The sequence below is a fragment of the Eurosta solidaginis genome, chromosome 4, assembly GCF_040869045.1.
Source record: "Eurosta solidaginis isolate ZX-2024a chromosome 4, ASM4086904v1, whole genome shotgun sequence".
In the NCBI taxonomy this organism is placed as follows: Eukaryota; Metazoa; Arthropoda; class Insecta; order Diptera; family Tephritidae; genus Eurosta; species Eurosta solidaginis.
In genome coordinates, this window is record NC_090322.1 from 47,058,864 (window position 1) to 47,083,930 (window position 25,067).

General features: G+C 38.5%; 1 protein-coding gene across 6 annotated transcripts in view; it reads right to left on the reverse strand.

The window, feature by feature from the left end:
- The window catches only part of spri (sprint), a 1,202,745-nt gene that overhangs the window by 546,800 nt on the left and 630,878 nt on the right, over window positions 1–25,067 (reverse strand). The window contains exons 1-2 of one of the 6 annotated variants that reach the window (XM_067781455.1): window positions 15,658–15,899; window positions 5,899–6,097 (exon numbers count right to left, since the gene is read on the reverse strand). The exons of the other annotated variants lie outside the window; for them this stretch is intronic. Coding sequence (XP_067637556.1) covers window positions 5,899–5,957 — 59 coding nt within the window. The 5' untranslated portion in view covers window positions 5,958–6,097; window positions 15,658–15,899. Of the gene's footprint in view, window positions 1–5,898; window positions 6,098–15,657; window positions 15,900–25,067 lie in introns of those variants that run through there. 6 annotated transcript variants of the gene reach the window in all.

A 25,067-nucleotide genomic window follows, 5' to 3' on the forward strand; every position in this document is an offset into this window, starting at 1 on the left:
TGTACTTACACTTGTACACTCTTGCCGCTGCTTTGACGTTTTCTTTCGTTGTAGGCGTATGGATATCAAATCCACCTTCTGAGATGTTAAAGTATCGTTCCGAAATGAAACACGCAGTGATTAATGGATTTAATTACTAATATTTCAAGTTTAATCAGATAATAAAGTTATGAAATATAAATTGTCAAAATTAATTCTTTTGTTGGTTTTTTGGCCTTTAGTTTGTAAAAATGTTTGTAAATTGTCGAGCTCGAGGCCATACAATATTAAATAACAAACAAATAAAACTGTTTATTTGTATATGTTATATATTGTCGTTTTTTATTTATCGATATTTCGACTTCAATTAGAAGTCATCTTCAGGAATCGTTGGATGTACCAGATCGATCTGGTACATCCAACGATTCCTGAAGATGACTTCTAATTGAAGTCGAAATATCGATAAATAAAAAACGACAATATATAACATATACAAATAAACAGTTTTATTTGTTTGTTATTTAATATTGTATGGCCTCGAGCTCGACAAATTGTCAAAATTAAAAAGAAAATGCCACGTCTTGTCCGTTTGACTTGTCACTCGATACTTCCTTTAATCTTCTTCCTTCTCCCATGCTTTTGTGTTTATCGCCTTGCTATCTGTATGGTATTGAATAGGCTTGCCATCTATCGTTGACAATATTAATTTTAAAAAATTATCTTATAATGGATTGCTGAATCTGACTTTCATGTCTTGCAGGGAAGCGACGCCGCTTCATAGAGAACAGAGAGATAAAGGAAATGTCAAGATGAGCTGCTAGTATCTTATGATGGGGATACTGTGCCTTAAGCCTATAGTAGTGCCGCAAAGCCCACCTTCTGCGTATTTCTGAGTATGAAAATAAATTCCCATTTCGACTAGTAGTGACTGTGTGATGTACATACATATATGTATATTAGTTGAATAGTTTTATCAAAAAGTAAATTTGCGGGCACTGTAGGCTTTCAAAAAATATTCAGTATAAAAGGCAAGTTGTCATTGTTGTGAAGGCTTAGTCGAACTCCATGACGCTGAGCGGATAGGGTCTGCCTTGGAAAGTAATGAAGACGCACATCAAGTGGCGCTGCTGTAGCGGACGGCTTTTTATCCTCATATATAAAATAAGACCGCAAAGCTCGATCCGCCGGGTACGTAGACCAAGATGAACTTGCAAACTTAAACTTTAAGGAAACCTTAAGGAAAAGAAAAAGGTGATAGCATCGCAAGACCGGGAAGGGGAAATCGCTATCAAAGATGATTCGGACGCAGATAGCGATGATAGTATGCAGTCAGTGTTCTCTATAAAGGAACTGTTTGGCAACCTGGGCCCGTATTACGTGTTACGATCCGTGATCGAAACTCATTTCTTAAATCCCAATAGCTTTGAAATGGTGGATCGGATTAATGGCATATTTGAACTGGTGACAAATAGAACTCGTCAGATCCATAACTTATTATTATTTTTAAGAAAAGTTTGACAGTTGCATAGTTATCGCTTCAGTGAAAGTGGGTTTCAGTCACTGATCGTAACACATAATACGGGCCCTGAATAAAGAACTATCATTAGAAAGGGAATGAGACAAAGAGTTTAGAAGAACGATCAAACACTCTCGGGCAGCATTATATAGCGCTTGGGTGCAGTGGTCGACCCAACTGGCAATCATTTGGTACTGGTCCGTGAGACAGTGGAAAAATGTCGAAGAAAAGTGCTTTGCTACGCGAAATCCTCAATTTTGCAACGTACCGAGGAGAAAGAAGCCCAGACAGGCAAGAGGCAGCGTTCGGCTGAACCCGGCGGATAAAAACATCCCAGCCCCAGAAACAGGAGGCGATCTAGCCGGAATAACAGGAACCACACCAGTACTGAAAAGCCATGTGTCTCAAAAGCTGTAATGCAGAAAGAGGAGGGAAATAGTGGCATACAAAGTAAAGACAGAAAGGGACGAACAGACTCGGTAAAATTAAGGGGCGGTAATGCTGAGACTCTGAGAGGAACATAAAAAACTGACTGGACCCACAAACAGATTGCAACAACCTCAATGAGCACATGTCTGCTGCAAGATGGTTATTCGCAGAAGGGAATCTGATTATTATCATGATCAAAATTACGTATAATGAACCAGCCCTCGAAGCAGCTGGATGGTACAATGGAGTTAAACTAATGACTTGCACCAAAAACGGGAGTTCAGAATGCCTGTAGAGTGTTGCTTCAGAACTTCAAAGATAAGAAGGCTGATCAGCACGATACGAAAGGCCAAGGTTTGGATACCATGTGTGACGAAACCTTAGAATACTCTAAACATACTGCAGCGTCAAAACCTGAATATATCAACACGGGATTGGAAGGTAGTTCATGTATCTCGATACACTACATCTACTAAACTACATTTTTCATATTAATAAGGAATCGGAAGATGTGTTGCACGCAGAGCTGGAGAGAATCTCCTGGAGCGTTGGCAGTATTTACTTACTTATTTATTTAATTGGCGCTTTACGGTCTAAACGGTTATGGATGTCCAGATGGTTGTCTTTTTAGGCAACCGAGGCTTGTTTTTTCCTTTCATTGGAGTGTGGTTTTACGTGGCGGGTCCCAAGCCCAGCGCACAACCCGCTGAGCGGGGATGAAAATATTATTTGCACGTTTATATAGCGAGCCGCTTGTTCCAAGACACATGCCCGCTTTCAGCCGCACCTCGTAATGGACAGACGCTGCCAATGAAAGATCCCCCAGCTAGCTAGCCCTTAAACCGAGTATGTCAGAGTGGCCTAGCCAGGTTGTCGCCTTCTCACATTCGCTCACCACTAAACGGATGCTCAGTGGCTACCCAGAGGATACTTGGCCGCAAGCGATCGGAAGTAGAGAGCTGCTCGAACCGCATGAAAAAGAATCGCTCTGGCCATTCCCAGGTGTATGGCGGTCAGAAGCTTTCACAACTTTCGTGGACTTCTACACACGGCTCCACCCTCCTGGCAGTATTTACATATATGTATATATTCGCCTTGGAAAAAGGAGTACTAAAGACAGTAACTCTAATACGCTAAAAGCAGGGGAAGTAGAAAAGGACTTTGAGAACTTGAAAGTAGCGGAAAATTACGAAGGCGATTTTTTAGAACCTGATAATTTAAGAATATACTTTTTTAAAACCGGGTACTTTTTTCAAAAAGAATGGTCCTTCGATCCGGGTATTTCTTTCGGATACGGGTGCTTTAAATAAAAGGCTACTTTTTTAAAACAACCAGATCTTTTTTTAAAACGGTTCAGAGTCGCGTATTTTTTCGGAACCGGGTACTTTTGAGGATGAGAGCACTTTTTAGAATCGGATACTTTCGTGGATTTATTTAGTGGATCCGGGTTATTTTTCAGAACCGTGTAGTTTTTCGTTACAATTGTTTTTCATTAAGCAAAATGTTTTAAAACTTTTTTTTTTAAATATGTATATTAGACCGGGTCGATTTATTAACCGATATGACGCTATTGATTTTTCGATAGGATTTGCGCTAAGGAAAAAGAGGTCCACCACGCATACCCTGCAAAAAAGAAATGGCGAAAGGGTAAATTTTTCGACCATAACACTCCCTAAAACCCAAAAAATATTTTTTTTTTCAAAAAACTGTTATCGCCAACGTTTTTACAACAGTTTTTTGAAAAAAAAAACATATTTTTTGGGTTTTGGGGAGTGCTTTGGTCGAAAAATTGACCCTTTCGCCATTTTGTTTCGCAGGCTCGAAATTTATTGTTTTGGGTATGCGTAGTGGAACTTTTTTTCCTGAGCCCAAATCCTATCGAAAAATCGATGGCGCGATATCGGTTAACTTTCGTCCATACAAATCGACCCAACCCAATATGTATGTATGTGTAAATATAAATTGAGAGCTTCTAGATTTGAAAAAATTCAAGAAAGTATATGAAAAAATTTCAAAAATTTTAATTATTTCATTTCGAACTATTGTAATAATTAAAAAAAGTTATTTTGGTATTGGCGGCGGCCACCGTGGTGTGATGGTAGCGTGCTCCGCCTATCACACCGTATGCCCTGGGTTCAACTCCCGGGCAAAGCAACATCAAAATTTTAGAAATAAAATTTTTCAATTAGAAGAAAATTTTTCTAAGCGGGGTCGCCCCTCGGCAGTGTCTGGCAAGCGCTCCGATTGTATTTCTGCCATGAAAAGCTCTCAGTGAAAACTCATCTGCCTTGCAGATGCCGTTCGGAGTCGGCATAAAACATGTAGGTCCCGTCCGGCCAATTTGTAGGGAAAAATCAAGAGGAGCACGACGCAAATTGGAAGAGAAGCTCGGCCTTAGATCTCTTCGGAGGTTATCGCGCCTTACATTATTTTTTTATTTTATTTTTTTTTGGTATCAAATGTTTATTGAGACTTCTATATTTGAAAAAATTTAATAAAGTACTAGAGGACCCGGCAGACGTTGTCCTGCCCTAAATTTGGCCTATCTGCATACATTTTAATAAGCTTCTTCCGTCTGACTCTGCCCTCCCCGCTCTTCACTTTTTCCTAATCCTTTTATTCACTCCTCCCTCCGTCTTTTTCGCTTCATCTATCTCCACGTTCTTCTCATTCTATCTCTTTCTCAATCTCCTTCTCTCTTTTCTCTTCTCTCAATTTCTTCTCATTCTTCTGCATCCCTTATTGCCTGTCCCAGAGGGTGGTATGTATTTTATTCAAGTCCAAGTCCCAGTCCCAGTCCCACTCCGAGTCCCAGTCCCAGTGCTAGTCCTAATCCCAGTCCCAGTCCGTCTCTGGATAATATATTACTCAGTACTAAAGCACTCATCAACAGCTTTCATTTGATATCCATATTGTATAAACACTGTCTAGGCATTGATTGGCCCACGTTTTGACCTATATCTCGAGACCCTGTACCTGTAGTAACCACCGCGTGAGGCTTACGCAACTTGTGTGAAAGTTTGAACAAAATTGATCGACGCATCTCTTCAAACACCGGCGACCAACTAACACACATTTTAGCCTTTCTTTTTATATATGTATATAGATTTTTATTTTTCACACTTCACTATAATATTAAAACGAAATGCAGATTTTCGTTGCTTTTGAAATTCGGCTTAAAAATTGTACATGGAACAACTAAAGACTCTCCTGTATTAAAAAAAATGTCATAGTACCTCTGATACCCCCCCCCCCCCCCCTCACGGCGGGTCTGGTGATGTGCTATACTTGATATCATTCGCTATAATGTTTTTATTGATAAGCAGGTTGCTTAATTAAACACCAATCAATTACACGGAAGTATATCCGCACCACCTGAAAATATGAGTTCCACTGCGTATACGTAACATTTTAATATTACGCATAAACAAATAAAAAAAATTGCAATAAAATAATATTGCGACTATAAACTGAGATATAACCTATCCTATATATCAAGTTAGATCAAACTACACACGGGGTGCAAAACAAATTCAAAATCGGTTCAGTAGAGTACGAGTCCATTGGCCTCAAACCTGTGACACGTGTTTTTTATATATTAAGATATGAAAAAATTTCAAAAATTGTAATTCTAAAGAAAATGGTACCTTTAAAAAACTGGATTCTTTTTCACAACCAAATCTTTTTGTTTGAAACGGGTATTGGTTCAGAGCTGGGTACTTTTACGGATGAGAGAACTATTTTAGAATCGAGTACTTTCGCGAAACCGGGTAGTTTTTGTTACAATTGTTCTGTCCTTTAAGTAAAATGTTTTAAAATTTTTTTTGAGTATGTATGAGAATAAGTTTTCAAAAAAAAAAAAAAAGAAAAAAAAAAAATATATAAATGGACGATCATTAATAAAAACAATAAAAAAATATCAAATTTCATGCAAGTCATAAAAAAAATCAAATCAAAGAAAAAAGTGCACATACCGGAAACTGAAGATTTTTTCAAAGAAATTCCTTCCAATACTTGTGGTCGTCATCATCATAATATCCAAATATCCAAAAACAAATTAAAGTAACGCAGAAACGGTAAAACAGCTTACAAACACAAACACATAAACATTTACAAATAAACACAAACAATTGTAAATTTGGTTGTTGTTGCTGTTGTTGAATAAAGATGTTGCTAAATAAACGCCAAAAATTTGCCAACTTACTGGGGCACATGAATGAAAAAATATTAAGAACATAAAAAACTTTAAAACACGAATGATATTGAGTCGTATGCGAACTTTGTTGATTTTATTGCGTCGATCAATTGTATCACATTTTTTCTTTTATTTATTTTTTTTTTCAAAGGAAACACAGACGATTAGAAAACCTTAAAAGGGTGAGCCGCGGTGATCAGGTTTGCATGCCATGTGACGCATTTATTTATTCACTGCTCAAAAAGTTTATATTGTTTTTTGTTTGCAAACAATAAACCAATTTGCTCGACACTTTGTTAGATATTTGATATTTAAATTTTTTTTTTTTCAAATTTTATTTTAGTTTATTTACTTCAAGAAATTGGAAAACACCAAGTTTACCGCTTTAGAAACGATATTTTTTATAATGATTGCATGAAATAATAAATGATAGTGCACACACACACTCGCACAGAATCGCACAGACATCAGCCTGAAGCTGGAGACATTGGTGCTTTATCGGTAACCGTATCGGTAACCTTTTAACAGCTGATTCGACCAACCTTATGAGAATCAATGCAATCGATTATTGGTGCCGCTAAAGTCGTAACCGTATCGTAGCCAACCAATTGGGTTTTGGTTTACCGTCGTAACGATAAACAGCTGATTACGTTAGGGATACGGATACAGCGATACGACATACGGCACCAATGACTCCAGCTTTATATACCCTGGCGGAAAAACATAGGGAACTGCAAAAATTGTGGTGTGAAAACTTGCTTACTTTAGAAATCGGTTCAAATCTGTCCCGTGATGCTTGCCACCATAATTTAAGCTGTTGCTTCTTGCTTCCTGATTTCTTCTACAGCATGATTTTTTTCAGTATCATACAAAAATACATACTACATTCATGTCATCCTGCAACATGAAATATCGCAAAGAGGAATAACGCCTACGGTTATTTCTTTTTGTGGGCGGATGTTATTTCATCTTAGGCGTTAATTCCGCGGGCAATATTTGATTGCACCAGACTTACTGCGCGCTGAGAGGATATGAAAAAGTTGTTGTCAATAGAACTGTATGACTGCATCTTCAGAGCATCACGTTCTCCACAACTAAGCAGACCGTTGAATTCAATGAGATGACTGAAGATCTGGAACAATAATACGAATTTGAGGACGAGGATCTGGGAGGCTTGTAATACGAAAAATCATGATTGAGGATATACGGGACTAAGGTTGTTAAAATATATAGTGGTAGAGCAGCAACGATGCCTCAAAAAATTAAAGCTTATAGGTTTTCCAGTTGGCAAAAAAGAAGTGCGTGATTATAAAATCTTAATTTAAAACAGTCCTGGTTAACCCTAGTAACGTTTAAAACAACATGAAATACTCCCAAGCTTATTATCAAACCCGACAGAGGTTGTTCTGTCCGCTGTCTCACTCTCTTTTTCCTCTTTTATTTTCTCTCCCCTCTGCGTTCACTTTATGGACGAATTCAGTCTATTTAAGGCCTTCTACTGCACAGTTCAACTCCTCTGCATTCCTCGTGTTTTACGTAATCGGCCCACTTAATTTTCCTATCCCTTTCATTCTACTGTAAATCTTTTCCTTTTACTGTTCTTGCTCTTACTCTTAGCTAAGTCTGATTCTTACTATCACTCTTAATTTTACCCAAATATTATTCTTACTCTTCCTCTAAGCCTCTTATTCCTACTTTCCATTACCCTTATTCTTACTTTTGTTCTCATTCTCCCTCTTCCTCTTCTCTTGCTCCCATAAAATTTAGCAGAAACTCACAAATTTTGAATATTGTTAATAAAAATTTTTTGGAAAACTTTTAAATTTATCAAACGTCAAAAAAAATTACAAAAAATATTCAACAAATTCCGAAATACACAAAAAAAAAAAATAAATTATTAACAAAATTTTCCACAACATTTTATGAAATTCGATATACACAACCAATCAATAAAGTATTTATTTAAACTTTATAAATTTACTAAAAAAGTTTCAAAAAATGTCATCAAGAATATTAAAAGTTTCAAATATGTATATTAATTACATTTATTTCAAATTTTGTTTCTTCTAAATTTGTATTAAATTGTAACTTTCGATTGCAGCAATTATTGAAAAAATTTCATGGAATTAAAAAAAAATTTATAAATTTAAAAAAGTGTTCAATAGTTATAATTAAAAATATCGAGAATTAAATTTTTTTCATTTTGAACTATTGTAAAAATTTTAAAAATAATTTGTGTATCAAATTTTTATCAAGAACTTTTAAATCTGAAAAAATTTCCAAAACTATTTTAGAAAAAATCTAATCAAACTTCAAAGTTTTACATTTAAATGTTTTTAAATATGTCATACAAATTTCTGTCAAAATTTTTTCACAACTTCTAATTTTTTAAAAACTTAACATCAAAACCAAAAAAAAAAAATTATCAAAAATCAAAACCTTGACGAAATTTTCAAACTTTTTTGCAACTATTACAAAAGCAAGAGCTTAAAGAAAAACCATATGGGCTGCAACAAAAATCCTCGTCTAAAGAGATAATGGCACCTGATTGGCGCACTCAATTGACGGTGGTAAAGAATAAAAACAACAAACAGTAGAAAAGGAGTTATAAATAGAAAGCTGCAAAGTGCATTGATGGCCTGATGTGCTAAACGTCAAGTCTTCAATGTATGGATCGCTGATGATGAACCGTCATGGGTTTTCAAATAGTCGGCTATACGGTCTATGAACTTTTTTTTTCTAATTTACTCGTTTTCTATGTATAATAATTTAATATAATATAACTTGTAAAATATGCATTTTACAAAAATAATAATGTTGGTCTTGAAGACAACAAATTAATATCATATATATTATTTCTAATTGTTGTTTTTATGTACGGGTCCCTTTTTCGCTCTTATTTGGAATCCAAATCTATAAATAAAGTGTTGGTTGTCAAAATGGAGATTCGGGCTATTACCGAGCTTTGGGCAATTTTGGTCGTAGTGCTTTTGTTTAGCTATATTTTAATGAACTAATTTGTTAAAAATAAACGATTGTGAGCACACAAAGAAATCTATTTGTACTATGGCACTATTGTGAATATTTGCACTGCATTACCACCATATGACAGCGTAAGCTGTAAGTTTTAATTGATAGATAAAACAGCTGATTTATGTTGATATTTGATAAGAGATTTTTTTATATTGGTTGCGCACGGGTGCGGTTCGTAATAATTAATTATTTACATACCAGTAAAACCAAAACATAACATTACAATTATAAATTAAAAAAAAAAAAAAATTGGAAAAAAATAAATATTATTTATCAAAAAAATTAAGTTCAAAATTTGGAAAAAAAAATTAAAAATGTGATTAAGTTGTATATCGAAAATTTATTTCACCTAAAAATTTTATGTTAAGTTGAAAAAAGTTACAAAACGAATTCATCAAAAATTTCAAAGTATTAAAATTCAAATAAAAATAGAGAGTTGCAAAATTGTATTAAATTATTTATCAAACATTTATATAACCTTCAATATTTTGTGCTAAGTTAAAAAAGGTTACTACAATGATTTGGAATTAAAAAAAACTTTTAGTTTGAAAATAAAACATTTGTAAATATGTCATAAATTAAAAAAAAATGTCGTAAAATAGTTGTAATGAAATTTTTTTAATTTTGAAACCATTAAAAAAATTTAATCAAAACAATAGAAAGCTTACATTGTTTACCTTTATTTAACTTTTTTTGTAATATAAAAAACAATTATTGAATAAAAAGATATTAACACTTTTAAATTTGAAAAAAAAAAAAAAAATACATCAACACTTCAAAAAACTTGAAAAACATTCATAACACAGCAAAAATTAATTTAAAATATTTAAAAAAATGTAATTTTAAAATCTTAAGTTAAATTTGCGATTTTTAAAAACGTTTTTTAATATATTTAAATGTGTCTTGGAGATACATAAGATTAATACGATAAAGCTGCAATTGTATACTAAATGCACTTAAACTCGTTAAAGTGCAGCCGTGACAAACAATTTATTTGCGTTGTAGTTGTAGGTAACACGAAAACAACAAAATAGGAGCATGAGCTTGACAAATGCATCTCATTTTTAATTTGATTAAAATAAATTTTAAGTTTCATGTACTTTTCGCATTTTTTCGTGACTGCAATTTTATATATATATATATTTTTTTTTTTAATTAAGAAGCTCGGCAGATGATTCGGCTTGTCAGCGTATCGCACTCGTACTTTTCATGAAGCGACGATGACGATACGCGTGCAGATCCATAAACAATGTGACAAACGATCGTCAAAGTACGAGTTTTTAAAATGTTGAGTAATAAGGTTTTCCTTTTTTTTTCAATTAGTGGGATGACCTAGAGGTCCAATGTGGTCACATTGAACTGTTCCCGATATGGTCGGGCTAGTAATTTAATGATGCTTGTTACCGGAACGTACTGGACATCAACATTCTCGGAGTGTCTTTATCGCTACAGTAACAACAATGCAACAGCCCTTGGGCCTACAGCATTCCCCTAAAGTCAGGCGATCATATTGACGGCGAGTAACACACAATCGGTTGTTACTTGGCTTGTGCGTCCCCACCAAGAGTTTAGGGTAGGGTAATTTATTGCCAATACCACTTATACCTGTTCCAATTTTTAGGAATAACAGAAGAAGAGAGCGGAATCAAAAATTTTGTTACGTAGCTGTGTTACTTAGTATAGGGTCCAAGACTTTACTTCTTGTATGGCTTCCGCAATCTATGTGGTTGTGTTTGTTATGAACTAAACATTTGTTTCGTCTGCGTGCCGATCTGATGGCCCTGACCTTGTCACAAATTGTCAACAGGCAGCCCTTGCACACTCTTTGATTCGACATAATTTTATCGGAAAATACGATATTTTGCGTTTTTATTTTGCCGAACTTAGCCAAGGATTCCAGGGATAGTCATAGCATACTACTTAATGGTGATAAAACAGCCGTCTAATGCTCATGAAAAAGTCCTTTATTTAGGGATCTGATAGGCTAATGCGACACATAAGATCAACTTCACTCGCTTTAGTCGCAGGTGCAGCTGTAAAATTTTGGCGTATTTTTTTATTTACCAGTTAGTATGAAGGAAACCGAAGACGAATCAGTGAGCTTGCGGGTCAGCCATCAGCCAAAATAGTGAGGATGATTTCGACGTTCTGAAGTAATGATCGTACAATTGAAAGTAGTGTGGCCAGATGGTGGAGTGCTAGCAGTGGCATCGGTCGCCAGGAAACACAGTTTGTAAGCCCTATGCTGACGACAGAGATATCTGTCGAGCTGTAACAGTTTTCCACACCCTTTGCATGAAGAGATATAATGGTGAACTTTCAAATCGCCTGGGATTAATATATTTTCGCCTCCGGTTAACTAACACTAACGTTGGGACGGTAACCACTCGGTTAGCAGGTAACAGAAAGTAAGTAGATCATGGGCAATACCTGACCAAATTATTTTAAAATAGTCGCTTTGGAGTCCAATCTGCTAACCAAAATAAAGAAACTTTACATGGCAGACAAAAACTATTTCAAGTTTTCATAGGAAGTGAACTCATCATAAAGTTGAGTTACTTCGTGCGTAGCCAATATTTGATGTAACTGTTCAGTCTGTTTAATGAATTAGCTCCTGTTGTTGTTGTAGCGATAAGGACACTCCCCGAAGGCCTTGGGGAGTGTTATCGATGTTGCTGGTCCTTTGCCGGATGCATATCCGGTACGTTCCGGTAACAAGTACCATAAAAGTACTAGCCCGACCATGGTTGGGAACATGCAACCTTCTACGCCATACCGCCCTCCCACCCCTAGATCCATCAGGAGTTCGAGGTCGCCAGAGCCTCGGCTGTTAATGAAACAGGATTCGCCACGGGTAGGTGAGGTTGACAATTGGGTTGTAGAGGCTATATATTGCGCTGGCAACCCCTTGAGAGGGTTGCGCTGCACAACCGATTGAATCAATTTGGTATTTTGGTCGCCTCTTACGACAAGCATACCTTCCGCGGGTACATTCTAAGCTCCTGTTATATTATACTACCCCCCCCCCCCCCCCAGCGGGTTAGGGGATCAGAATATACCCGCGGTAGGTATGCCTGTCGTAAGAGGCGACTAAAATACCAGATTCAAGGGGCTGTGTAGCACAACCCTCTCAAGGGGTTGCCAGCGCAATATATAGCCTCTACAACCCAATTGTCAACCTCACCTATCCGCGGCGAATCCTAACAGATGAGGCTCTGGCGACCCCAAGCTCCTCATGGAACTTGGGGGTGGGGAGGGAGGGAGTGGCCTGAAGGTTTAATGTGGCCACATAAATCGTTCCCGAGATGGTCGGGCTAGCGCCTTAATGGTGCTATGGTACCGGATCTGTATCCGGCAAAGGACCATCACATCGATAACACTCCCCAAAGCCTTCGGGGAGCAACCTTATCGCTACAACAACAACAACAACTCGCCGACAAACATAATTATAAACAAATTTTATTGAAAATTTTAGCGTACTTGTAAAATTAAATTAGCACATGAGTCATGAAACATCACCCAAAGCATCAACAAATTTTTAGACTCAAATTTAAAGCTCTTATTTCAAAGAAAAAACTGCAATTAACTTTCTGGCAAATGCCAAGGAAATATTCTATTTCAGTTGTTTTTGGATTTCTTGTTTTGTAGCTTTTGTTTATCTAACAATAAAATAAAATAGCGCATACTAAGAATATACCAAACGCATGGAAAATTAGGATTGAAAAAAAAAAGTACATATATCTCCACATAGACGATTCTAAGTGCAAGTTCTTGGTACTAAACGGAAGTTTATTTGTTTCAATTATTTTTAATAAATTAGCGGTGTTCACCCTAGACTCGTATTACTTGGTAGTAGAGACTTCGTCGCCAAATAATATCGTTCACTACTGTGGACGAACGTCTCGCCGCTATTCGCATAAAATCAAAATTTTTGAATATATCATTCGTCTGCGCCCATGGGACAGAGGAGAAAGACGAAGAGATGAAACACACTTTCTATGAACGCTTAGAACGTACATACTAGCGCTGCCCCCGCTATGATATATAAGTCCTGCTTGGCGACTTTAGCGCGAGGGTGGGAAAAGAAAGTATTTTTGGCCCCAGGGTCGGGAACTTCAGCATCCACAATAAAACTTTCCCTGTGGGACTCAGGCTGATTCACTTCACCGGTGCTCGAAACATGGTCATATCCAGCACGAGGTAGGTACATATATACATAAAAATATTCATCAAGCTATATGGCTCTCTCCCGATCGAAATACACGCAACAAGCACATCGGCCACTTTATTATAAACGGACGGCATGCTTCCATTGAGATGTACGCAGGATTTGGAGACATAAATCCCAAATACGTGCCTGACTCTGTGCGGCTATAAGCAAAAGACAAAAAACACAAAGAAAGTTAGACGCTGAAAGGTACGATGGACAACGCCGCGTTGCAACCGAAAAAAGATGCTGTCTACAGAACTAAGTTAAAAGCGAACCCAACAAGAATAATGCCTGAATGCTACCTCTAGTTGAACAGGGAAGCGAGGTGCCTTTACAGGAAGAAAAAAGCAGAGGCACAAAAGCCTTAGTTCTAGGAGCTTGAGCTGCCTGGGGCAACCCACCGTAAGAACGAAAATGGCGAACTGGTAACTGATATCCAGCGAGTGCTTTGATTATGGAGGGATCTCTTATCTCCTAAATGGAGAGAGCGATGAAACGCCAAGGGAAGGTGATGAAACCGAGCCCGCAACCGATAGTGATGGAGCTAATGTGCTCCCATCCAACTATGACGAAGTTAGAATAGCAATTACTAGATTTAAAAAATAACAAGGGCGAGGGCCCTGATGGAATGCCTGCAGAGCTATTGAAATACGGCAGCGAGGGGTTGTCATGCATCAACTTCTATGCAAAATATGGTCGGACGAGTGCATGCCTGCCGATGGGAGTCTATGTGTTCTCTGCCCAGTCCATAAGAAGGAGGATCCTGCAAACTGCGCCACTTACGTGGAATCAACATTCTTAGTACCGCATTCTGTCAAGCGTTTTGAGCGAAATATTGAATGACTTTGAGCAGCACCATCAGCTCAGTCAGAAGTGGGAAGGACCTCTTCGAGCTCAGGTTTTAAACATGGTGATTCCTCAGGATGACTCGCTCTGGAACAATATTCTATAACGCATCATCGGCGTGAACACCCGCGCCGAAGATTCTGCTCACTCTAAACTAGAAAAAGAAATAAAACTAAATTGGTTTGATGGTAAATTAGGACAAACGAGATAGCCGCACTGGCTGTTAAATAAAGACTTCACATAGGCGGAATGTGTCCATAGTGTTACCAGAATTTGTTTGACGACCAAAGGGAAACCCCCAATTATGTACCACGACTTACGTTATAAAATAACGCCGTTCTTTTGGCGAATACTAAGTTTTCTAGGACTTTGCTTAAAAGCTGCCTCAAGATTTGGCAATTCTGCCGCCCAGTAGCTAGATCCTTGACATGGCCAGCGCAGAACACGAAATAGCAAAAGACTTTGATTATTTCGGACCTAGCATTTACACAAGCAACAACATCAGCTTTATAATACAGCGAATAATCACTTTTGCTTATAAATGCTACTTTGGGCTGAGTAGGCCATAGAAAAGTAACGCCGTCTCTTGGAAAACGAAAATCATGCACTACAAGTCATTTATCGTTCCCGTCCTGCTACATAGTGCAGAAGCATGGAACATGACAACATCAGATGGGGCGGCTCTGGTAGTGTTGGAAAGAAAACAATTACGAACCTCTACAAGCTGGAGGCAAGTACCGAGAAGATTTAATGATGAGCTGTACGAGCTTTACGCAGGCATCAGCATAGTCCAGCGAATTAAAAGGCAGCGGCTGCGCTGGCTAGGTCATGGTATGCGAATGAAAGATGATGCTCCGACTAAGGCAGTATTTTTTATCGGAGTCCGGCTACGGAAGCAGAGGAAGAAGGCGGTCCCACGCCGTTGAAATGACAAAGTGGAAACCTATTTAAATTTGCTTGGTGTATTCTTTTTTTTTTAACTTTTCTGGATTTTTTTTTTATTTCTCTTTATTTTTGTACTATTTTATTTGGATTTTTTCCCTAAACACAGGCAAAACATCACAAAATTCTTCTTAAAACCGTTATGATTCACTCAAACCCCGGATTGGCTTTGCAAAACGCAAGTATTGTTGCTTGTTGTAAGTTCGCAAAAAAAACAAAAGTTCGCAAAAAAACCAATGCGAAAGTCCGCTATTAAAACAATTCAATCGTGAATTACGATAGTGCGACTACAACATTAATCACAACAACAAAGTATAACGCGCTGACATTCACCAAGTTGGACAAGTTGGTCGCGGCCGTTGTAAGTTGCAACTTCTTTCACTTCTTTAGTAGCAATGAACCCCCGCTCTGCTTGCAACACAACCACAGTTGCTCTACTTGCAACGCCACTTTAGCCAACTCCAATTTCGAACTTCTTGCACTTCAACTTTTCTATATTTCGCTTACTTTTTATATATACTCGTACGAGTGAGTACACAACAACAATTTTCACATTCACAAGAACTTTTCTGGCATTCACTCTGATTCTTCCCGCAGGCAGCTATTTTTGGTTGCTTTCTTTTAATTATTTATTTTTCTTTTATTGCTTTTGTTGTTGTTGTTACAAAAATTAATTTTCAACTCGCACAATTTTGTTTTATTACGTAAACGCGCGCTCGCTACAACGCGTTCCACGGCTACTGCACATTCTTTCATCGTGAAAGTATCTCGGCGACTAAACTGAGCGTCATTGCTGTTGGGCTGGGTTGGCCGGTACGCTGCTGCTTGATCGCTTCTCTACTTGGCTAGCCGGTTGTTGTTGTATGTATGTATGTACGTGTATAGTTGGCGCGATCCAGTGAGTAAATTTTCGTATATCGCTTGGTTGCGCTCGCCTTAAGTTGTCCACCACCGTTGGCGCTGTTGGCGTCGTCTATATCGTCGCCAACCCCAAAAAAAGATCGCCAGCCTATAGACACTTAGTACGTATTCCGAGATCACTAGCACCACCAATGTGAGCTAAAACAAAGTTGTCTTCTGGATTTGCATTATAGCATTCACCTCGCTGGTGCCTTAATTTGTCTTCCTCTTCTTTGATTGTTTCGTATAGTTTTTATGATGCGTTGTTGTAGTTGCATGACTCAGATTTATATTTGTTTGTTTATTGTTGTTCTTAGTATTATTTTAGTCGATGCTTAATGCAAGTATGTACAAAAAATTACCATATAAAACGCACACTCACCGGCGCGAATTCAAGCGAGTGAAGAAATGCAAATTGGAACAGCGGATAGTGCGAGTTTGAGAGCTAGGTTAGGTTGAACAGGCCGATCGATAAAGACCTCACATAGACTGAATGTGTTCATGGTGCTACCAGAATTTGTTTCACGACCAAAGGGAAGATCCCCAATCAGGTGCCAGGACATATGTTATAGAATAACTCCGTCCTCTTGGCAAATACTAGCAGTTTTCTAGGACCCAGCTTAATTGCTGCCTCAAGATCTGGCAACTCTGCCGCCCCTAATAGCTTGAGCCTTGAACTGAAGAGCGCAGGACATGAACACAGAACGTGCTCAACCGTTTCCTCCTGAAGCTCACACTTCCTACACTTGCTGTTACTGACGAGGCCTAACTTATAAGTTTGAGAGCTAATTTCTTTGCGAAATTGTTGCTACTATGTATTGTGATCGGAAAGAGGTGGTAGGAGGGAGTTTCTGGGAATTATAAGAGATTGTAAGGATTCTAATTCTAATTTATGTTGTTGGTAAAATATTTCTTTTGAAAGGAACAGATGAAATCTAAACACAAACCCTCGGAACCATCCACCCACCAGCCCCATTGAGAATCAATGTCATGTACCCGAACGGCCTTTAGCTTCCACTCTTACCCTTTGTTCCCTACAAAACGAAAGACTAGATACGATCCAATGAGTTGGTTAACTTTGGACGAACCCTATACGCTGCGTTGGTGTTGCGTCGTTACCTGGCTTCTTGCGATTCTTTATTATATTTTCAGTATCAATTCCTCATAGTCGGTTGTTGGAACGTGTTTCCAACAACAGTGACTAGCGTATCAGGTTCGCCTTCTCCCTCGGTAGCTAGCAATGAGTAGAATTGCTTCCTCTACAATTAATCACTCTCTGCATTGCTCAGGTCGCCATTACCATTGCTGCAGTAATGTACCCCGGTCCTGAAACCTTCTCTATTGCACCGTATTTTTGGGGAAATTTCGAGCATTACTCCTATTAGGCTGTATCTTTAGCTCCCTCACGTTTTTTCTGTAAAATATACGTCTCTCTTCCTTCGCTGTGCGTAGTTTCTTCGCTGCACAGAAGTGTGTACGTATCTTGGCTACCACATGGTAGTCTTCCAAGTTGATATTTGAACCTCGCAGGCTGCGTGTTCTCCAATCAGGTGACACCCAAGTAGCTTGAAGTATATTTTCATATTGGAACAGGGTAATGCAGATTACCATAACTCAAGCAGCGGCGAGGTCAATCAGCCTGAACCCTTTGGGAGATGTTACATTGTGGCGGATAAAATTTCTGAATATAGGACCAAATACCTCTTTCTTACCGACCCTGGCGTTAAAGTTGCTTAGCACGATTTTAATGTCATGTCGGAGGCAGTCATGTTGTTGTTGATGTTGTTGTATTAACGAAAAAGGCACTTCCCGAAGGGTTTGGGGAGTGTTATCGATGTTGATGGTCTTTTTCCGGATACAGATCCGGTACGTTCCGGTAACAAAGCACCACAAAGGTACTAGCCCGACCATCTCGGGAACGATTAATATGACCACAGTAAACCTTCTAGGCCATACTGCCCCCACCCCGTACTACCATGTGGAACTTGGGGTCGCCAGAGCCTTGCCTGCTAAACATGTGTATGGTACATTCATATTTGTAACAGAATACCTCTCGCGTAGGTGAGGTTGACAATTGGGTTGCTGAAGCTTTGAAGGTATAAAGGTTTGTACTGCGCTTATCAGCCTCCTGAATCCCGCGGAGGCAGTCACCGTATGTCTATCTAGTTTCTAATAGAAGGAGTCGTTATCGTTGTCGTTCGCATCTTCTACTGGTGCGTTAGCGCTTATATACGTGGTATTGAAAACTTTGCCTAGATGCGGATCGCGGTGAGACGGTCGTTCACAGACGTCAACGACAGTACTTGGCTACAAAATCAACATCTTGGCGCCGAGTTGCGCTATTGTTTATGTGACCACTATAGTATACGTTTCCAGGCCCTATCATCTTTCTGCCCTACCCTTCCTTTGGACTTTCTATATGGTAGTGATGTCGGCCTTTGCTTTGGCGATTTCATCAAAGAACCGAAACACCCGGAGTAGATATCTTCTCCCAAGGAATAAGGTATATACATCTGACAAAAGACTTTAAAGTTAGTATCACGGAAAACAGATAACCTAGTGGAGCTTATTTTGTTCCTGCTCATTTGCGATAGGCTCTTCAGCAGCAAGATTGTTGCTGTGGCTCATATCCAAATGTAGAAGAGTTGTTTAACTCAAATATAGAGTTGTATTACCATGGGCTAAAGATATTGTAACGAATTTTGGGAAATTCTCCTTATTCCAAAACTTCTGCTAACGTTCGAATCGCTAAATTGTTGAATAAAGAACTCCAATATTCAGTAATGCAAAATGGTCTTTATTAGACTACTTTGAGTGTACTTGACAATAACTCTTACTTCACAACAAATTGCGTGTTTAAATCAAACTGATTACCGACTACTCACCTCGCGCTGCTTTTACACTCTCTGTTGCCTCGTTCACCCATTTCTTCTAAGGTCTAATAACTTCACGAACTTCGTGCTTGGTTACCAGTCATATATGGACATGTATATTTGTAGTTTATAGTCTCTCGCATAGCCATATGCGTGTGTATACCTATGTGAGTACTACTTCGGCTGATGATTACATCTGTGTGTGAGTTATCTCTTCGTTGCCTTGTATGTATGTGGGTAAATGATGATTAATATGTTTACATATGTAGCTTGCTTTAATGTTGTTGTGTCTTTATTTAATAACCTTAAGGATGTAAGTATCAATTAGTGATACTAATATCCGTCACAATATTATTAGATTTTATATACTCCACCAAGGTGATGGTGTGTCCACTCACATCATTAATTGGGACCAAGGTAAGCGAGTCTTGGGCGCAGGTACTTATGTAAACTTAATCATTTTCATTCGAAATATATGATATAGAAACTGCTCTTGTATTACTTTCACATTGCGCCATAAACTCGAATTTATGGGCCCATTTCGCAGTTTAACAGTATTACAAAGGTGTAACTGTAAGTTCTTCGCTGGATTCTTACTCCTGACATCACATTATTTTTATTTAGGCCTAGTCAGTGATGCAGTTGTAGGCATTGCGGACTGCAAGAGGAGACAATCGGGCATGTTCTAAGTTTGTGTTCTGCTCTTGCCGCATTATGACTCCCGCTATTGGGAGGAACACAGCTATCAAGTCTATAAGCAGCAAGTAAGATAGGCATGGAGAGCATCAAGCAAGAGAATGAAGTTATTTTATAACATAGGGATTGCACAGTTTGGTCATCGGGCAAACTTCTGGCAACACTAAGGACTCATTCAGTCTATGTGAGGTCCTCACTGATATGGCATTTTAACCTAACTTAAACTGTGTTAGTAGCTAGTTAGTAACGAGTTTCTGTCGGCTGTTCCGGTGATTTCGATAAAAGGAACAAGGCTTTTAAGATAAAAAACTTGCAAATATCACTCACCCTAAGCGAGTAGCTTATCGACCATCTGATGTCTTTGGTGTGTGTTCTAAACTAAGTTTAAAGTTAGTCAGCATTACGAGTAATGCTTAGTCTGTTTAGCCTGCGACAAACGCGCAAATATGTACGTCTCTGCACCACCTGACATTTGGCAGTCTTCAACTTCATCGGCTGCATTCTACATACCTATTTTTTAGTCATGCAACTCGTCTTTCAACTCCTCTCTTAACTTGTCATTTCCTCGTTTTACTTGAATGATTGCAGTGGCTTATGAAGGTATTTGTGCAACTGTGTGGGTTTTTCTGGCAAACGTTCTTATATTTGTGGTCGGAGGGCCAGTGCATTACGGAATGTGAGCAAATTTATTTGTGGTAGTCGAAATGGCCCATTTAAATAATGACACACATACATATATTTTTACATAATTATGTTAAGTGACATAAAGGGGAAGATAAATATTTTATCCCTTAATTTAAGACCAAACATATGTACAGAACTACGTTGCTGTAATGCCAAGAAGTCAGCGTCTTATTTAAATGAGTCATATGTATCGTGGGAAGTGCAGAAAAGGCTTTGTGTCTATAAAAATGGTTGATGATGATAAATAAAGCGTTGGCTTACATAGTACCCATACGTAGTAAAAATACCCAGATGTATGCTGCTTCGTCGTCACGAGGAATCCCCCCCCCCCCCCCCCCCCGCCTAGGGATCAAATAACGCCCAATTATTGAGAGTGATGCGGGCTCCAACTATTCCGTTCCCACGACTGTTGCGTGAAAGCACCATTGCGAACCTGATTTATATTTGGCCGGGCTGTGCCCATGCGGGAACTTCCCACAAGCCTAAACGTTAAATTAGCATAAAAAAATCATCAGTATGCTAAAACTGTGTTCGGAAATACTTGAGAAGTGCAAACTAGTATGGTCAATAAAATCTTACAAGATGCCGTAGCCGGACGAAATTAAAACGGCGAACTTATTTAGCTGCCTGATTAAGTCGGTGAGGTTTTTGAAAAAAAAAAAAAAACTGCGTGACCAGCATATCCACTTTTTCTGCTTCAATGTTGTCTTTCTGCGCTAAAGCCGTGTTGTTGTTGATGTGTGAATAGTGCTTTATATTAGTTCCATTCATATTACGGATTTCCAAGGGAACATGTAGGCTTGGACGCTAGAGATGCTGCTGGTAGAGACGTTTACAATTTGAAAGATGGTTCGTACGGAAAATTCTGGAAAAGACACGTGCTAAGAGAAATGACACTCATTATGTTATTGTCGACTTCGTTGCAGCCCTTGACGGAAGTTGCTTGTATGCTACTGTGCAAGTTTATGAGGGGAGAAACTCTCCGGGCCATAATAAACCAAACGATTTCTCTAACCTAATGCCTATGAAGATCGGATAAGTATTTCAATCGGCACCACAGCTTGGAAGCAGAGGGAGGGGGACCTTCACTGGGTTGAGGGAGGAAGGTGTAGGAAGATTCGTCCTAAACTTGAATGACGCCTGCCGCACCTCGATAATTTACAGTCCACCTTTTTAGACAAGGCGTATGGGTGCAGACTCAATTTCATGGAGAAGCGTGCCATGTCGGAGCCTTAGTTCTTTTATGTCCTACGCGGTCTTTCAGATTCCAAAAACTTTTAATGACATAACATTTACACTAGTTTTTCACCCTAGAAAACTATCACAGCAGCACCGAATAATGGGCCACTATACTGGCATTATTAAAGAAATTGAAAGTTCAAAGTGGGCATATTAAATCGTTACCCTGATGGCCGGACTAGTATCTTAATGGTGTAACCTACCGTAACCTATCCGCAAAAAGTACCGTCAACATCGTTACAACAACAATAACAAGTAGCCGCCAGAAGGGGTTTTTATGGCTGTTAGTGCAGAGTAAAGGAGGCTGCAACATCACGGTAGTCTTATACTTAAAGAGAGCGGTGGACTGTATGTAGGTCTAGAGTGTGTACGTTCGCCCATAAGTGAGTTGGGGTGAGCCAACCTGACGAACATTTTTGGATCTAATCTCCAGAATAGTGGCATCTTCAAAAAAGATATTACACTAAAGCAGATTGGCATTATATCTAGCTGTGATACAAATTGACTAAAGTTTTTTATGTAGACCTATCTAGCAGATTTCTAGGAATAGAGTTGGCCTGTTGCTTCTTGTTTGAGATCTCTGTAATCTGCGGATAGGTATGCATATAATCAGACAGCCAAGTAGCGCTCATGGCTTCCAAGACCATTTGCCAAACGCAGAAAGAATGAGAGTCAGCTCTAACGACTGGTGCAGGAGTTGCAACCAAGAAAGTGGCAAGAAAACGGTCACAAATTTCCTCTGCAAATATCCTGTCCTAGCGAATATCACCGGCTGAACTCTAGGCGGTTACGTTCTGTCCAATCTGAGAGAGGTATGAAAATACTCCATAAATTACACCAACATTATCATTGTACGGTAATTAATTTAACATACTGTGGCGAATATTACCATCACTATGCTGTTAGCAAATAATTACAACAACAAAAACAGCAAGGAGCCACACTTATGCACATGGACACACTAAAGCAAGCATCTACACTTTTGTAAAAAGCAACGAAGAATATTCCATACACATAACCAGAAGCTTGAAGCAGAGAGTTTACGTAGTCATCAGCTAAGAGCAAAATTTGTTACGCACACATACACACGCATATAGCTAAATATGAGATACAACTGTTCCAGAAGGCATGCTCTGGAAGTCTAGATAGTATAAAAGCAGCGCAAGCTGAGAAATAACTAATTAGTTTGATTTAAACACGCCTTAGTCAAGTATAATTATGATTGTGAAGTACTACTCCCGAAGTAGTCTAAATAAAGACCATTTTACAATACCGAATATGGGAGTTATTTATTTGAGAGATCAGCGATTCGAGCGTTAGCAGAAGGTGTATAAATAATCAGTATTTCCCAAATTCGTTACAATACATAATTACTAATTGGTTTCAGCAAAAGGTGCATCAAAATGGCTCCTAGAGCGCTATTTGCATCCGATATCGCCGGGCGAAAACTAACCAACCAGCATATGAGAAGAAAGTTCTTGGTTTTCTTGGTCTCTTCTCGAATGTCGGCAAGGGCGTGCATGAGATTCAATATTTAGCGTACATCTCGCAGTTGGAAGTGATTTTGTCCTATCTTGAAATCAACCGAGCTGCATAGCGCTGTGCTTCTTCTTTTCAAGTTTATTTTGAAAAGCGTCACTTGGAAATACGAATAATCAATTGTAAATGAGAAACCGTCATATGAAAATAAGAATAGTTACTTGTAACGGAGAAAGCGTCAGTTGGAAATGAGAATAGCCAGATGTAAATAAGAAATCATGAAATGAATATGTATTCTCATTTACAGCTGACTATTCTGAATTACAATTGACGCCTTCGAATTTTTAATTAACTCTTCCTCATTTACAAGTGACCATTCTCATTTCCATATGACGCTTTCGCATTTATAATAGACTAATTTCATTTCCATACGAAGCTTTCACATTTAAAATTGACTTTTCTAATTTACAACTGACTATTCTCAATTAGAGTTGATGTTTTCGAAATTTCATTTGATGCTTTCTTATTTATAAGTGACTATTCTCATGTCGAAGTGACACTTTCGCATTTACACTTGGTTATTCCCATTTCCATATGACGCTTTCGCATTTACAATTGACGAGTTCTCATTTACAACTGGAAATGGTGTATACTTTGTTCTTTCTAAATAATGCGCATTTAAATTTAGAATATGTAATTTCGCTCTCACTTGACTTCCTCCTTTAGACTGCAGATCTCATCGTTACCTTTTTTGTAACCACGGAATTTTGTAATAATTTGCAGTCCTTATAAAGATGGTGAAAATTTTATGCGAAAAAACACGTTACAGCCCACTGAGTTATGGCAACAACATTCCGTAATAATCAAGTGTAATTTCCTGGCAATGACAACAGAAATAACTCGACTCTACTAATAGCCTAAGCGACAAAGCAACTACACCTCAAGCTAAAAAACATAATAACATTTTCGATCGAATAAAAACCTGAACAAAGCTGAAGGTAAGAAAATGGCTAAAGAGACAAACAAAAAAAGAAATCAACATTCATAAAAAGCTTTATGGTGCTGCAGTCGGAAAACAACTACAGCACTTCATAAATAAAAGCTAAAAGAAAATCAGCTTAAATACGCAATGTCGGAGAAGCGCACAATGAAGCAAGCAACATGTTGCAAGTGGCAGCATACTGAAGTCAACAACATTGCGTAAAGGTTGAAAGCAACAAAGGGGAAAACAGAAAGCGAGTGGATGAAACCTAAGACCGTGTGAATTTGAGAAATACCCAGTTGTGCGTCTTAACAAGGAAATTTTTTTGGTAGCCGAACACTTCGACTGAACCCTTCCAGAGTCTAGCTCTCACGTAGAGTAATTGAACACTATTTACAGCACTTGGTCCTGAAATATTCCAAGTCGTCGATAGGACCGGCTGCCATGGGAAACGTTTGTAAGAAACTTGATCTGGCACGGCATGTCTTCTTATGTCAACAGAACACCAATTACACAGTGAGGCGAAAATACTCCCCACAAAAGAGAGTATAAGAGACGAAATGCTGAACAAACAGTTTCTATTAAATACCCAGAAATTAGGGAATGCCAACAGTCAGCTGATTGAGCTAAGGCCACACCTCCCAGGGACTTGAGATGTCACTTCCGCAAGCACTATCAAAAAAATCCAACGCATAAGTACTCATCCGTTTGATCCTGCTGAGCATAAATAGGGCCTCGGTCTTTTCCATGATGAGCCGCCACAAGTTTATGCCTCCGATGACCGCACAGAAAGCCCGTCTTAGACTCCGATTAGAGAATATTGTTGAAAATTGGTGAATGGCCGCACCTATGGGATGCGGGGAGGCATTGGTACAGGAGCTAATCAAAAAGTACTCTGGTGTTCAGATGTGTTGATTTAGGCCAATAAAAAGAATTATCTAGCGGACGCCGAAGCCGGAAGGCTTATGATGAGCTAAAGAAAAAGCAAGCACTGCACGCTTTCGGTTTCTTAAACAAATCTAGGAAGCTGCTTTTTTGTGACTGACTACAAAACATGACTCTAC